Source organism: Saccostrea echinata, unplaced genomic scaffold (genome assembly GCF_033153115.1).
Source record: "Saccostrea echinata isolate AGI-Se365-2 ecotype Australia unplaced genomic scaffold, CSIRO_AGI_Sech_v1 ptg000104l, whole genome shotgun sequence".
NCBI classification, from domain to species: Eukaryota; Metazoa; Mollusca; class Bivalvia; order Ostreida; family Ostreidae; genus Saccostrea; species Saccostrea echinata.
This window is the reverse complement of record NW_026889853.1, coordinates 131,355-148,074: the sequence shown is the minus strand read 5'-3', so window position 1 is coordinate 148,074 and position 16,720 is coordinate 131,355. Positions and strand designations below refer to the sequence as shown.

The 16,720-nt window shown below is 32.6% G+C and overlaps 1 protein-coding gene across 1 annotated transcript; it reads left to right on the top strand.

The window, feature by feature from the left end:
- Nucleotides 1–4,105: 4,105 nt before the first annotated feature.
- On the top strand, nt 4,106–16,720 carry LOC133177209 (uncharacterized). The gene is made up of 8 exons (XM_061312288.1): nt 4,106–4,601; nt 5,532–5,783; nt 6,097–6,234; nt 7,496–7,898; nt 8,393–8,563; nt 8,817–8,901; nt 10,060–10,191; nt 15,803–16,720. Exons 1-8 carry the CDS (start codon nt 4,106–4,108, stop codon nt 16,718–16,720), a joined length of 2,595 nt encoding a protein of 864 aa, XP_061168272.1.

Genomic DNA, 16,720 nt, shown 5'->3' with positions numbered 1-16,720 from the left:
TTTTCAAACTTATTATTCAATTTCTGGGAAATATTTATTAGCTGCATGCCGTTTAACACGTACAAACTTTCTAATTGATGCATATAGTGTATTGATTGAAATATTAATTAAAGCCTCATTCATATCTAATCATATCAGCTTATTAGTTTCTGACACCTCTTAAAATCAATTGCCGGTTAATCAACCTGCCCCAACATGCATCTTAAAAGCTGAATATATAGTATTATAATTCTGATGTCTTATTTCATGTACGAACTAACACATTCAAAAGCACGTTTTACATTACTGTGTATCATTACTGTGTATCAAAGGCAGTCGCCCGCGTGGCGCAGTGGTTAGAGCGTCTGCTCTAGAGTCGCGAAGTAAGGAGTTGATCCTTACGTCGCGGGTTCGAATCCCACTGTGGGACGTGGAGACCGGTCCTTCGGATGAGACCGTATAAACCGAGGTCCCGTGTCGCAGTAGGTGCTGGCACGAAAAAGATCCCTCACTGCTCAATGGCCGTAAGTGCCGAGTAAAGGACAAAATTTGCAGCTCTCCACCGGCAAGTGGTAGCGTCTCCTTATGATTGGAAAATTCTCGAGAGGGACGTTAAACAACATACAATCAATCAAAGGTTACTTCCTGTTTACGTTTAAACTGCAAATTATATGTGTATACTCTCCATTTAGAACTTCATAAACAATCTAAAAATACAGATTTTGCACTGAAAAGGAAAACTTTGAAATATTTAAAAAAAAAAAACGAGATAAGGAAACATAAAATACAAATAAAGAATATATTTCCTCTTAGACAGCATTCATTTACCATATTATGACAAACAAAGCATGTGTAATTAGATTTTTGGATTTCTTGTCCATCAATCATTACATCTTCAAAGGGATTTGGTGTAAAAGTTTCATTTAGTTTACGCAATTTCTCGGACTTTCTGCACCACCAAAGTGTAAAAAGGAAGGCAACTGAGGATGAATTGGCTTAAAGAAACACCATTATTGGTTCTTTGTTGTACATATCTACCTCAAATGCTTACGTTGGATCCAAATTGTAAGGCGTTTTTTCCCTTATAAAATTTTTTTTATCTCTGTTATTTGAATTTTTACATTTTATATTTACCAAGGTGAAAATGTATATTGTTTAAGAAAATATCGAAATGGTATCTTTTCATCTTCAATAAAAATACAAACATATAAGAACTGAGCATCGCTGTATTTAAAATACTTCATTAAACGTCAGTTGTCACTCTTGCTGTAATGGATATAAAAGGTAAAGTCAATTACAAAGACGCAGTAACAGTAAGGTTTTAGGATTTTTAAAATAATAGGGGATTTATTTGCAGAAATTTTAACATCTTTCTGTAACTCAATTTTTCCTTGAAATAATTTTGATCAAAAATTTGCGAACAATTTAATTGTCGCTTTTTAATGTATTTCTCAAATGCAGTATTAATGAAATTATCTTAGTTGATTGATATGGATTTTGAAATATTCTGTGCAATTATACCTGTGACATCTTTATACACTAGTATTACAATCTATTTTTTTCCCCGGAACTACATGTAGTATTTGATAAATAGACAAGTTACAAATACATCTTAACAACAGTTCTAAATTTGCAGTTGATTTAAAATAACACGAACCTTTTCCCAAATAAGGTCCTTGTCGACATTTTTATTATTTCAAAATCATCTACTTTTTAATTGAAAAAAAAAAAGAATTAATATATTGAAAACCTTAAGTTTATATATTTGCAGTGTGCAAAGACGGATACTTTGGTCGAGACTGTTTGAGCCCCTGTCGGTATCCAAGTTATGGAGCAGATTGTCAAAAAGGATGCCTTTGCGATAGAAACCTATGTCATTATGTGACCGGATGCCCGACTACAGGTAATGAATTTTGCACATTGCGATTTATCTTGACATAAATTTGTTGTATTAAACTTCTTTTAGTTGGATACAGTAGTATTACCGTTTATTTGTGATTGTTATGGAACAGTTAATTTTTAAATGTTACGCGCATTTTCCTATCTTTCTGTTATGTAACTGTTTATTTGTTACTGATATGTAACTGTTATATATTTTGCTACTGTTATGTAATTGTCACAAAGTCACTCTACTGTAATTATTATGTTTAATGTTAAATTTGTTACTGTTATTTCACTTTTGCTTTGTTACCATTCTGGAACTGCTAATTTATGACTGTTATTTAAGTGTTACTTTTTTACTACTATGTAACTGTGACTATGTTACTTAACTTTTACCTCGTTACTCTCATCTATTTTCTACTTGTAACCGTTATGCAACTGCAATGTCCCTCCTTTTCAGACCCTACCGATAAAGCTGGGCAGACACCAACATTGTCGGTGAACGATTCAAGAGTGTTACAGAATGAAACCAAGATGAATATTCTGTATATATCATCAAATGTCACCGGAGAAGGTATATCAAAAATCTTTTTCAGAGATCAAGATCTTACGAACAATAAATTTAGTTAAGAATTGACTTTTTTCTATCCAAGCAGGTGTACAAATATTGACTAAAAAAATAATTTTTCTATTTTTTTTCTTTTCTGTGCATTTTCACTGTAGTTTTATACTTATCAAATACTACCACATACATTAAGTCTATAAAGCACTTTGCTTAATATCAATTGTACACATATCATGAAATATTTATTTTGATTCGTATAATTTCTTAAAACAGATACAAATACACAAAGCTCATCAATGTGGACTGACATGGATGTGAAACACAAAGCGATGCTCGTCTGTACAGTTTTCTTTGGAATTGTTTTCATCTCCATCATTGTTATTTACATCAAGATCACTGTTACGAACCGTGCTCATGTTCAATACTTTCAATGGACAAGAGTAGAGAAAAAATAAACACGTAATTCAAATGAAACCTTCAATTTATAAATTTCTGCTTTCCATTAATTGCTGGATATATGCGTGTAAAATTTTATTTAAGATGATACCCTGTCTATGAATTTTATCATTAAATTCAGCTCTTTCTTGATAAAGGATTCGTATTATGTTCATCATACAAGAATCAGGTCAACCTATTGCAAATATATATACAATTAGAGAAAATTGTTTTCGGATGAAAGGCATTTCCAAAATGTGATTTATCTAGCACAACGCATCTGAAGATGAATGTCACAATCCGTGGAGGATGAATATCTTTTTATCTTCAGCATCAGAAATGAGAATAAAGATGATTTTTTTTCTATAATAATTCTAAATATGTGACCAAAGTAGCTTGAACCAAGGAGGCATGAATATTGAAATATTGTTATAGAAGCGTCTTTTTCTTTTCATCATGCAAACAGTTTGCCTTTTAGACAGCCAAACGCAAAGAACACGATTTTCAGAGATACAAGATATTTTCGATATGACTGACACATCTTGGTCAGAGTTTGGGTTGGGATCTGAACAGAACTATTAATTCCAAAGTATATTCTAATCATCGTGATTATTTATCATTTTTATAGAATTTAATTAGTCTATGAACGAGTTTTTAATCAACCATTAAAAACTCATTGAGGACATTTTAAGTTGTCTCAGATGACTGCTTTAGCCTGACATCGTTATATTTACATCCCTGTACATAGTATCATATGTACAGGCTTTAGACACTGAAACAAATTTGGATTTCGAATATGTTCTTATCTACGTAATATTATTTTTTTTAAACGTTCTGTCCTTCGACACACTTTACATTTTCTTATTTGGAATCTGTATAGCACTTCATTTAATGATTAATTATACTATTATATATGTTATATTGATTGTGAAATGCATTATTCATGAACAAAAAGAATAAAAGAAGCACATCTATTTGAACTGGTATGGATGTGAAGCAGAAGGTGATGCTTGTCTGTATCGTCTTTTTGAAGGATTTTTGAAATCATCATCAATATTAACATTAATAGGAAGAAAAACCGGCTTCAAGCTATTGCTTAATGGTGGCTTAAAGGTGGCTTAATGTTGCCTCAAAGAAGTTATTTTCTTTAAGCCAACATTAACGTAGCTACGGATAGTGATCACGTGACATAACACGTGAATTCTAAAATTAAAAAAAAATTATTCCGGAAGTGCGTCGTTCAACATGGCGGACTGTAAACAACGTCAAGACAGGTTGCCGGGAAAAGTTAAAGGGAAGTTTTGCAGCAAAGGCAGATCAAGGAAATCAGCGCATATGAGACAATTAAACAGTGTTAGCAAACAGGACAATGAGATAGTTTCTTACGAAGTTGACCATTCCTACATGGCAAACAACTTAACCTCTAATCCTGAAGCAGACGACATAGCTGGAGATGATCTTGGTGTTGGCCTGTGCATCGAAACGTGTGGAACGGAGGAAGACGTCAGATGGAACGAGGGGCGGCGGATTGTGGAGCTCAAGTTCTTGGCAGACCAGCTGGTATGTAAACGGTGTAACAATCGTTTGCATTTATGTAACATCGTAAATGAAAAGCGGTATGGGCTCGGCAGTTTACTTTACATCAAGTGCGACAGTAGTATTTGTGAATTTACCAACACAGTGTGTACAGGAAAGAGGAACGAAAAAGGTGCCTTTGACATCAACTCAAAAGTAGCTCTGGGTAAGTCAAATTGTAACATGATGTACTTGTTTATCACTTGACATGAATATTTCAAACTTATTCCATCATAATTGCAATTTTCATAAATTCGAGTTTTTTTAAAATATTGATTATACATGTTTTCTAAATTATATCATAGATATGTTTTAATGTCTCTGATTATATTCAATTTATTTAATTACAAATTAAAAAAAAAAAGTAATTATTATAGAGAAATACCCTCCATTTTTTGCTATCTGTATTATAAATTGATTGCATGTATACATGTATTTTCTTCTTCTTCCCTTTGTGGAGTGTTACTCAAATTGAGTGTCAATACTCCAGCATTTTGGGGGAGGGGCAGCAAGTAGTTAATATCCAGTATTGCTTATCTATTTTTCATGTAATTTATGCAACAATGCAACTGATAGGTAATATATATCATTAGTTAACTGTACAGGCACAATCAAAGATGTGCACCTTAAATTGGGGAATAATTCGATAGATCTAGATTGGAAGGATGGTACAAAGTACTACAAACTCAGGATAAGTGAGCTATGGCCCCAGCTGTCTTCCTACAGATTTCTTTATGCCATTTATTAATAATATGAATAGAGCACTTTCAAAGGTCCATTAGGGTTAGTCAGGAGTAATAAATGGCAGCGTTCAACTCCAAGTATGGGCCATACCAAAATTTACGAAAAATGTTATTTAGTGTTGCTCATACAATTGAAATTTAAAGTTGGTATGGATTGAATCTGCATGCAAGGTTTAAACAATGATCCTATGGATATCAATCCTTTATATGACCTTAAAAGTGCTGTAAAGGTAATTAAAAAGTAAAATTGTTGAGCTGTTCAAACCGTATATATTGGGTCTTTATATATGAAAGCTGGTAAAAATTAGATTTTTCAATCAGCTATAAATTTGGTTTTGCCTATTTTTTTTCAGCCATGATACATTCTGGTATGGGACCAACCCATGTTGTAAATTTTCTTAGCACCTGCAACATTCCACCTATTGATGCCACCACTTTGAGGAAGAAGGAAAAAGAGATCTCAGCTTCTATTGTTTGCCAGGCCAAGGAGTCGTGTCAAAGAGCAAGAGAAGAAGAAATGAATGCTACAGCAGACCAACTGGAAAGTAGCTTTGATGCTGGTTGGCAGACCAGGGGGTCTGGCTGTCAGTATAATAGTAATACTGGTAATGTCATCATCTAAATTATGCTGATTAATGTTGAAAAGTGTAAAAAAAAAAAAAAAAAAAAATTAGCAATTTATGGAGTGTAAGCTACCCAAGCTATACACACATAAATTTATGCAATATTTTAATTAAAATACACACTTTGGAAAACATATTTTGATATCCATGGACTCCAGTAATATTTTTTGATATTATATGTTAGATAATATATTTCATCATGTATAGGTACAGTGATTAATTGTGTAATGACGTTGTTCCCCTATTCCATTGTATCGATCAGTTTAGAAATTAATCTCATTAATTAATATAACAGGTCATGCGAGCCTTATTGGTGTTCACAGTGGAAAAGTTCTTGAATATGATGTGAGATCAAAGATATGTCGAGTCTGTCAATACCATTTTGGTAGGAATGAAACGGTTCCAAATCATGACTGCAGCAGTAATTGGTCAGGTTTGTATGTTTTGAAACATTTTTGTATGTAAATGTCTTGTATGATATATTTATAAATAGAGGATATCTAATAATAGTATATAGTGTGTTTTGATAATTTGCTTTATGCAACTTGTTGAATGGTGTTTATTCGCGAGGCTTGCAGAGTGAATATTCACCATTTCAACGAGTTGGATAAGGCAAATATCAAAACACACAATTATAGATGTTCTATTTATCTCATACAATTTTCGTTTTTAACAAACTTTGAGATAATCCCTGTGAATCTATTGGGGGGGGGGGGGGGTTTAATATCATCCATCGCTGTAGCCTGTACATTGATAAATTTTGACATTTCACTGAAGTGTTACGAGTTTTTTTCTTGTTTTTAACGAAAACTTTTGCTTATTAGCTTTCATTTGATAACAGAACTTTCACAATTAGAAGTTTTGATAAATTTACATCTTGAAGCGAGGCTGAGCTAGGGATTATGTCAAAACCGGAAGTGCTATTGATAAAGCATAGGTTTATCTTATGGGTAGTATCCACCACACGTATGAGATAAAATGAGCTATCCACTGTAATATTTATTAGGAATCACCAGTTATCTGTCTCTTAGTTTTTATTAATCATATTGATGATCGACACAAACATTGAAAGTTGGGCAAGCTAGTTCACCTTCTTAAGAAGCAAAAACCAAATTTCACTCTCACATTGAACAGTTTAAGAGTAAGTAGCTGTTTGAACGGCTTTTCCATTAATAATAACTTACCCGAAAGATAATGGGGTATTTTGAAATACTTGTATATATAACATTTTGCAGATAAGGCAATGAGTGAAAAAAATGTAAATATAAGCATTGAATTAGTCTTTGATAGATGTATAAGTCTCAAAACTGCTTCAGTGCATGCAAACAAATTTTTATAATGAACAAACCTGCCTTAACTCATTATACCCCCGCTCCGAAAGATAGGGGGGTGTACTGTTTTACCCTTGTGTGTCTGTGTCTGTGTTTCTGTCCGTAGCAAATTTTTGTCACTGTTTTCTCAGAAACTTCTTATAACACTTGAAATTTTAGCACATTCTTTGTTTAGGCATGTTATATGGTGGGATTCATATTTGTACGAGTCTGATATCAACTTCCTGTTTATCCATGTGTCTGTCTCTATATATATATTAGGAATGGCAATTTCTAATCGGTTAACAGGTTACTCGAACCTGTAATTTTCTGAGAATTGAACAAAATTTGCATTTGATTTGATTGATGTTTCTTGATTTATAGGTTCTAGTAAGGCAATGGAACCAGATATGGCCTCAGCAATGTTAAATAGGATGAGGGAAGATGGATGTGAGGTCCAGACAATCCACGCAGACAATGATTCGACGACTGCTGCTCGGTTAAAGAATATGTTCCCATCTCTTCAAAAAAAGCAGGATAAGAATCACTTAAAGAAAAACTTGACCAAACAGCTTTATAAGCTCGCCAAGATTTATAAACAACTCAAACCGGCTGGTACAATTTCCTATATGGTCAGATGCTTTATGTATGCCATATCCACCAAATATACATCTGAAGAAGAACTGATGTCAAAATTGGAGATGGTTGTTCCTCATATGTTTGGAGACCATAGTCTATGTGAAGGGGCTACATGGTGTACATATCACAAAAATCCATTGACATTTAGGTAATTCTGAAATTTCCTGTAAATGTTACTTATAATATGGATAGTTTTTATTAATTAACACAGACTGGGGTATGTTTTGGATTTAATACATATAGCTGTCTAATTTATACTGTATAACCTGGAGTGGGGTAGTTAAGCTCTATAAACCATGAAGTGTGAATGTTGGAACCCAGGATATTATACAGTATGACTTGCATTGCTTGTAATAAAAACTCAATCCAAGAGGGCATGCAAAGTGAAATTTATTGGATTTAAATGGGGTATGGCATGAGTTATGATAAATAAAAACAAGGGGTCAACCCAGTACTAGCATGGCTCATATTTCTTAGTTTTAAGAAAAATGTGGCTATGCTGGAGGTCAGCTAGTAAATACTGCACAGTACTAGTGTGTAGATCTAATGCAAAATATTTATCATCACAGAATCTAAGGAGAAACCAGATAATATAGACCTATGTTGAAATATTATGCATTATTTTCTATCAAAATATTTTAGTTTCAAGCACCTATCTAAAGGCCAACCACTGTCTGGTGACCAGCTTAGAACTGAACTGGATAACATTACTGAAAACTATAAAAAGATGGCCTCACAGCTGCTGAAGCTGGGATCAACACAAAGTAATGAAAACTTTAACAATGTTGTGGCAAGCAAGGCACCAAAAAATAGGTTTCTTGTAGTTATCTTTTTGTTTTTGTTTTTTTTAAGTGTAATATCCATTACAATAAAGCTTAAATTTACATTAAAAATAATTACCGTATAATAATGTTAATACATTGTATTAGCAAATTGCCAAACACATGCATATAATATATATATACAATATTGACTTGTGACATATTATATCAAGTAAAAGAGGTCAAAGACCTGGATCCCAAAGCTATTAAATTTTAATAGTTTTAGTTCATATTTGAAAATAAAGATCATATGGAGGCACAGCATCACTGGCTACTAGAGTCTCTGCAGCAGTTTTACAGAAGAATATCGGGTACAGATACATTGAGGAGGTAATTGTTTTATGTTAAAAGTCCTCTGAGAGATTCAGTTTTTTTTTCTTTTTACAAAAAAGCAAGAATGTGTCTAAAGTTTTAATTATTGGGCTGTCATTAAAAATATACTTGTTTCTTTCTCGTAACCTGACCCACAAAATCTCAAGTTGGGTAGATAGGTAGGCAAATACCGTACTAGTAATTCTTTTTGACAGCAGTTTTGAAAATACATTTCTAAAATTAAATGGAATGACACATTTATAAATAAGTTAAGTACAAAAGAAAGCAATTTGTAAACGGCTAGAATAGCATACAAATGCCGTTTAGACTCAACATTTAAGGTAAATTAATTCACAACTATTATTCAATCGACCTTGTGAAATATCTCATACCAGAGTAAATTTGTTGAAATTGAATACATTGTACATCTGTTTAAAAGTATCAGAATACAAAGACTGGACATCAGAGTATACTAGTATTTTTCATACAGGTCTACTGTCGGCTTCCAGTGCCTACATATGCAGTGTCCTTTTTCAAGGCAGTGGTTCTAGAGCATTTCATTTTGGAGTCTAGAAGTACGGAGCTATTTCTAAGTTGCAGGTTCAAATCCCAATGCAAGACGCTCTTCTATTGAGACCAAAAAAACTTCAGTCCAGTGTCGCAGTAGATACTGGCACGACAAAGATTCTTTACTGCTCAATGGCCTAAAGTGTTGTGTACAAGTCTAAATTTGGAGCCCTTTACCAGACAAATGTTCAAATAAATGTTATTGTTCCAGTAATTATCAAAAATATAAAATAAAAATAAATATTGGAATAATCTTATGAAAAAAAACTTTCCAGTCGGCGCGTTTTTATTGGGTCGGTCGCGTTAGGGGGAAAAAAAGATATTTTTTATTTTGGCCTTGGCAAATGCATGTATTGATAAACACAAATACATAAATATTAAACTGAAACAAGTTGCATCATAGCTTCCTTAAATTTTGTACAGAAATAGCTTAATTATACTTTTGTGTCAACCTCCTTGTGCACTGTTTATTTATTCCAAACATTATCGTAAAATGTTTAAAGTTGTCACTTTTCTACGATGAGCAGCCCTGCACAGGACTGTCAGTTTAAAAGTTATTGATCTAGTTTACTGAATTTTCTCTAAAGTGTAATTACAATCTTGTTTCAGGTAAACAGACAAAGTTTATTGTCTCCAGGAAAAGTTTCTAAGAGACATGGGATAACTATGGATAAAAAGAAGTTGTGGCACAAAAAAAGACATGCATCTATCTCATTCAAAAGAAAACGCCTGTCATTAAAGGTATGTCTTTGTGTACAATTTATTCAAAGAGTAGGAGATGGTTGCCTGTGTGTTTAGTTCTGACACCTAATTTTTAAGCTGTAGTGAGTCTTTATCTTCAAAATATGTTTGCCATATATTATAGTTTTCAAAAGTAACCCATACCAAAATTAAGTACAAATTAGGTACGAAAAAAAAAAAATACAAAAAAAGGTCACAAAAAGTATACTTTTTTCGACTAAATTTGGAACAAGGGATTTGGTCGTTCCAAATTAAGTCAAAAAAAGTATACTTTTTTTGTGCTTTATGAGAACTCAGGTTCTTGGGTACAAAAAAAAAGATAATAAAAGTATACTTTTGGTACATTTCTATATTTGAGAAAAGTACAAAAAAAGTATAATTGGAAGTACAGAAAAAGTATATTCTTAAAACTAACATACAAAAGTACAAAAAAAAGTACATCTGGAAAAAAGTACAAAAATGTATGAAGTACAAAAAAAGTATACTTCCAGTACAAAAAAAGTATACTTCCAGAAAGAAGTACAGAAATGTATGAAGTACAAAAAAAGTATACTTCCAGTACAAAAAAAGTATACTTCCAGAAAAAGGTACAGAAATGTATGAGGTACAAAAAAAGTATACTTCCAGAGAAAAGTACAAAAATGTATGCAGAAAAAGTATAAAAATAGTACTTCTTTAGATTGATGCTTAAAAAAGTACAATATAATGTCAAAATTAAATGAAAGTACGAAAAAAGTATACTTTTTAATTGGTACCAAAAAAGTAGGGAAAAAGCCCCCCCCCCTTTTTAAAATACATATATATAATTTTGAAAGAACAATGAAAAACCTCAAAAATGACCATTAAGCTCAGGTATACCAAAATGAAACCAATTAAAAGTACAAAATTGTATTTTGAAAGCATGAAATTTTAACAAAAATATGAATTATAGGGAAAAAAAATTCAGCTTATCTGAATATCAGAAAAAAATCAGAGAAACTGGAAATCGGGGAAATCTCTATGAAATATTAGTTACAATTCAAAAATCTTAATGCTAGCTTTTATCAAAATTCAGAAGCATGAAACCCCACATCTTCATTACATTATTCATTATTTTCAGTACTAATCTTCCATAAATAATTTAAAGAATATATTGGAACATTAAATCATCAACAAGATTATAATTCTGTAAATAACAAGATCTGATCCTTTATAGTCTAGTAACTTATAATGCATGGTTATGTCACTGATTGATCACGCTCACAGATCATCTCTGCTTCTTCACAGTCTAGCCATCCCATCTTTCCCTCCCGTTTGAATTTTCTTGCTGACACAATTCAGTGCACTAACCTTTGACCGCATAGCAGTGTTAATGTCACCCATTTTTTCACTGATCTTCATTTGAATATGCTAAATGATTTCAGCCTTCAACTTTTCCTTGGGTTCTGCAAAAAAAAGTTTAATAATCAAAGCATATTTTTTTCAGTTTTAAATCAAACATGTTCTCAAAAAGCAGCATTCCTGTGCTTAATACATGGCAGACTGACATATAGAATCATATATTCAGTTTAATATTCAAATAACTTGAAAACCAATTAAAACTCAAAATTCTTATGTGAAAATCCAAAAAATTAACCCCCGATCATCCCTATCACTCATAAAGTTTTAAAATAAGTCTTTTCAGTGCATGAGTATATTAAGGACAGACAAGCCTACTAATTTGATACGTCTATTTTGTAATTTACAGAAATCAAATTAGATTAATATGTACTTACTGATGATAAGATACACTTAAATCGTTGAAGCATTTTCCTATGGCTCTGCATGTTAGTGAGATGCTCATAGCAAAAAACACATGCATGCACTGCTGAAAACTATAAAAGGAAAATCAGGTAACTTGAATGTTTAAGAACTTCTCCAGCATTACATCCACACACAAACATTTAATTATTTTCAGTTTTTTTAAACCTGACAATGATTTTGAAAAATTGTAAAGTGAGTTTGATATCCCTGTCTAAATTCCTAATGTCATATGAGCAAATAGAAAAATAATCATGTGTCTCAATATTATGTTTATATACCCCCCCCCCCTTTAAGTTCTTTTCACCCTGGAAAGATGATCAGTATAACTATCCAGTTCAACTTTAAATTTTTCAGACAATGATTTTGAAAAATTGTAAAGTGAGTTTGATATCCCTGTCTAAATTCCTAATGTTATATGAGCAAATAGAAAAATAATCATGTGTCTCAATATTATGTTTATATACCCCCCCCCCCCCCCCTTTAAGTTCTTTTCACCCTGGAAAGATGATCACTATAACTATCCAGTTCAACTTTAAATTTTTCAGATACATGTAAATGCTGATACTTTTTGCTTGTTTAATCAACCACATGATTATTACTACCCCCCCCCCCCCCCCACCACCACCACTACCAACCACAACACACAAACGATCCTCCCTTTTAACATGTTTAACAAAAATCCATTACTTTTACAAACTTTAATCTTACAAAATTCAGTAGATTTGATATGTATTTTTTTTCATCATGCCAAGACTTAGCTAAGCTACAGTAAATGTTCCCAGATACTGACCAATGCTGACTGTACGTATTATAAACCTATTGCATGAATTATACTGAAATATTTGAAGAATTGAATATGTCAAGGAACTAAATGGTTCATGTTACATTGAGCCAGAGAAAAAGCATGTTTCAGTATGTTAACTTAAGTTTATATACATCGCCATACTGATCAAAACAAACCAGAAATCGATGACACAAATGTCCACAATTACGTAAAATCTACATTGAAATTCTCCACTGAATACATTTCTAAAGTGGTAAAATGCATTTCTTGCTAACAACATATAAAATTTAAATATAAATATAGTCTTACCGACATCTTTATCTCCTTTTTGTTCTCGACATTTCCATCCCACCAATTTTCAAATCGTCTCTGAAAAAATCCGCGCTTCGTCGTTGACCAATCGTAGACTTCGTAAGAATCACGTGATCAAAAAAGGAAATAAATAATTACTAAATTAGTTCATAAAAACACAAGAAACTCCCGTAATAATGTTTTTTAAGTCATCAAATTTATTTTAAAGCCGTTTTCTATGTAATACTCGATAGGTAGCTTTACCATCATCGTGATCGCCAGTACGTTTTATGATCGTCGTCGCCATTTTGTTTGTTTGTTTGTTTTTAATGAAATTATCTTATTTAATAAAGCGAAAAGAAATTCCGAATGCCCTTGTTAACTGCTAAAACATCCTAATCAAACAGGCAGTCTTCATTCTCAATGTCGAAATATCTGTTACAGCATGGAATTTTGCACATGCTACTTAAATAAATCGTGTACATGTAAACATGACGAAGTTCCTTGTGATAAATAAAACGATGGGCATGGTGCATCTTGGAGGCTTTTGTATTTATATTCGTGCCTTCCTATTTCCGTTTTTAATTATTAAAATATGTAGCACTATATAAACCCTATTTTACCTTTATTAATTTAGCCCGCATTTCTCATTAATCATGCGAATCCGTTTTATTTACCATGATAGCCAAATCTATTACAGGTAATTTCGTAAAGATTCACCAAATCTTATTTTGAAATGTGCAACTTCACAAGTTTCCACTAGTCTAGACAACAAAGGTCATTGAGTACAAACACCTGTGTCACTTGAAATCAACATGGTTTGCACACGAGAGAGAGAGAGAGAGAGAGAGAGAGAGAGAGAGTTGTGAAATATATCTGGACTACTTGTAGAATTCCCTTTGCAGAGTATTGTAGAAGATTTCCCATTAAATAATGTTACATTTTTATATTTCCCGAGAGAGAGAGAGAGAGAGAGAGGAGGGGGAGATAATTACTCAAGACTATTCAGATTTACAATGTAATTTACAGAAGGTTCACTAGATCTTGATGATTATAATATAAGATGAATAATTTAGGACTTCTGTTGAACATAAAATGGACATTGTATGATAAAAATATTGATACATGTATATAAGACTACCCCCCCCCCCCTTCCTAATTTTCAGAACTAAAATATTTCGTAGGGTGAAGAGAGAAGACTAAAGGAGCAATAACATTTTATTTTATTCCCTATGAATTATTCAACTGAATCAATAATCTTAAAACCATTGGAATTTGTAACAATAATGTTGACCCCCCCCCCTTTTTTCCTGCAACAAATATACATATACCTATACTCTCATGCTAATAACATAATTGGATTGTGAATGCTCACATTAGAATAAAACCATATTAAATCATAAGAATAATGTAATTAATAATTTTTATATGAACAAATTGTTCATTTGATAAAAACTGTGTTCTACACCCGCTGTCTTTTTCCACAATTTTTTTAAACACTTTATATCAACATCATACATAGATTGTAATATCATTTCATTACTTTACAGTTTTTTTTTTAAATATTGAATAATCTGCTTGAAATTTCAAAATTAATTTTTAACACTGCAATGAGAAAAAAGCTAAATCCAAATTATGTACATAAAAAAATACATCCTTATTTTACCGATTTTGCCAAAAAAGTTTAAGTCCCAGAAAAGTACATTTTTAGTACAGTGAAAAAAGACTAAGTCCAAATTAGGTACATAAAAAGTACATCCTTATTTTACCGATTTTGCCAAAAAAGTTTAAGTCCCAGAAAAGTACATTTTTAGTACAGTGAAAAAAGACTAAGTCCAAATTAGGTACAAAAAAAGTACTGTGGAAAAAAACTAAGTCCTAAAAAGTACAAAAAAAGTACTGTGGAAAAAAACTAAGTCCAAATAAAGTACAAAAAAGGTCATCAGCTTTCAGAGGCTATCTGGCCCAGTACAAAAAAAGTATACTTTTTCTGACCTTTTTCTAAAAAGCACAAATTTATATAGTACAAAAGTAACATTAAAGTATACTTTTTTGTACTTTATTTTGGTATGGGAATGCATTATTTTTCAACTTTTCAAGGAGCAACAATCTTTTTATGCCATGACTTTAGACCAAGGCTTGTTTATACTGGATTATGCATAGAATGTCAATATATAACATGTAATTTCATATACTGTTATATAACTTTTTATGGTCTGCTGGTGGTCTGCTGGTGCCCTAATAATAATCACTGTCTTTCCTCCTGTCTTTCTTGTGTCGCATTTCAGAGAATTTTTATCTCCCCTTTGTCAAATGTGGATCAGCCTTCAGCTTGTCTCCAATAGAGAGTTCATGTATTATGGGTGTGCCACACTCTAGATCTTGAACCATGTTTAAATGTCAAGGTCAAAGCAGATCTCTCTATATCTATTTATTTACTTATCTTCTTTTCCCATGGCCCAATCTGGTTCATACTTTACCCAAAGTGTGTACATTAATTAGAGTGCAATTGAAAGGTCAAACTCCAAATAAAGTCATGGTAATTATCTTGAATAAAAGTTGTTCTTTTTGAGATGGTCATCAAATCAATGATATGTATAGTTATGATCATAAATGTACACATCAACATCAGATAATCCTTAATGTTTGCAAATAAGTGTATATATGTTCAAGATCACAGTCGGGTTTTTTCAAAGGGAGAAAAGGACATATCTTCTACAATCATTTCTTGTATACTTTTTTTTCCTCTTTAAGAAAAGAAAACACGAGAGAGAATCAACAAACTGCCTGAAGGAAGGAAAAACATATGAGCCATGCATCAGTACATCAGAAGTCAACTCTTGTGACCTTGAAACTATACCCGGTAAGCGTGAATTCAATGGCGAAGAAAATATTGTGGCCTTTGATCTGGAAACTACAGGACTGTCTCGCAGCAGTGATATTATCCAGCTAGCAGCTTTTGATGGGAAAGAAGAGTTCAATATTTATGTTTCTCCTTCTCAGCAAATTACAAAGAAAGCAAGTGAAATCACAGGACTGAAGTATGACTTTGACCTTGGATGCATGTTCTCCTTAGGAAGAGAAGTAGAATGCGTAGATATTAGACTTGGTCTCCTAAAAATGATAGAGTATCTCAGTAAGCGTGAGAAAACAATTCTTGTGGGACATAACATATTGTCATTTGACATTCCAATTCTCTGCAAGACACTCCAAGTTCACAATCTTTTGCAGGAATTTCTTCTCCATGTCCATGCCTGTTTAGACACACTTAGACTTGCACGTAAATTGTTCAGTAAGGAGACTGTGGGAAATTACAAACAGCAGACCCTGGTGCAGGTTCTTTTAGGGAAATCCTATCAAGCGCATGATGCTCTTGCTGATGTTAAAACTCTTCATGAGCTTTTTGTATCAAAGTTTACATTCAGAGAAACAGATGCCTTTCCTTTCAATTTCCATGCTCTGCAGAAATCATTTGGGCCAGTTGTTGAAAGAAAGCTGATTTCAAATGCCAATTCTAGAAAACTTGCCAATTCTGGTCTTGGACTTGGACACCTCTACCTGGCATACCACAGAGACAATGATACAGGAGTAAAGTCTGTGTTATCAGAACATGGTTTTAATGCAAAAACGTCAAAACGCATTCATGCATACTTTGAGAAACAGGAAGAGTAA

Coding starts and splice junctions, on each gene's coding strand:
- LOC133177209 (XM_061312288.1), top strand. CDS start 4,106: ATGGCGGACTGTAAACAACGTCAAGACAGGTTGCCGGGAAAAGTTAAA. Junction 6,235..7,495: donor CTGCAGCAGTAATTGGTCAG/GTTTGTATGTTT, acceptor CTTGATTTATAG/GTTCTAGTAAGGCAATGGAA. Junction 8,902..10,059: donor GGTACAGATACATTGAGGAG/GTAATTGTTTTA, acceptor ATCTTGTTTCAG/GTAAACAGACAAAGTTTATT.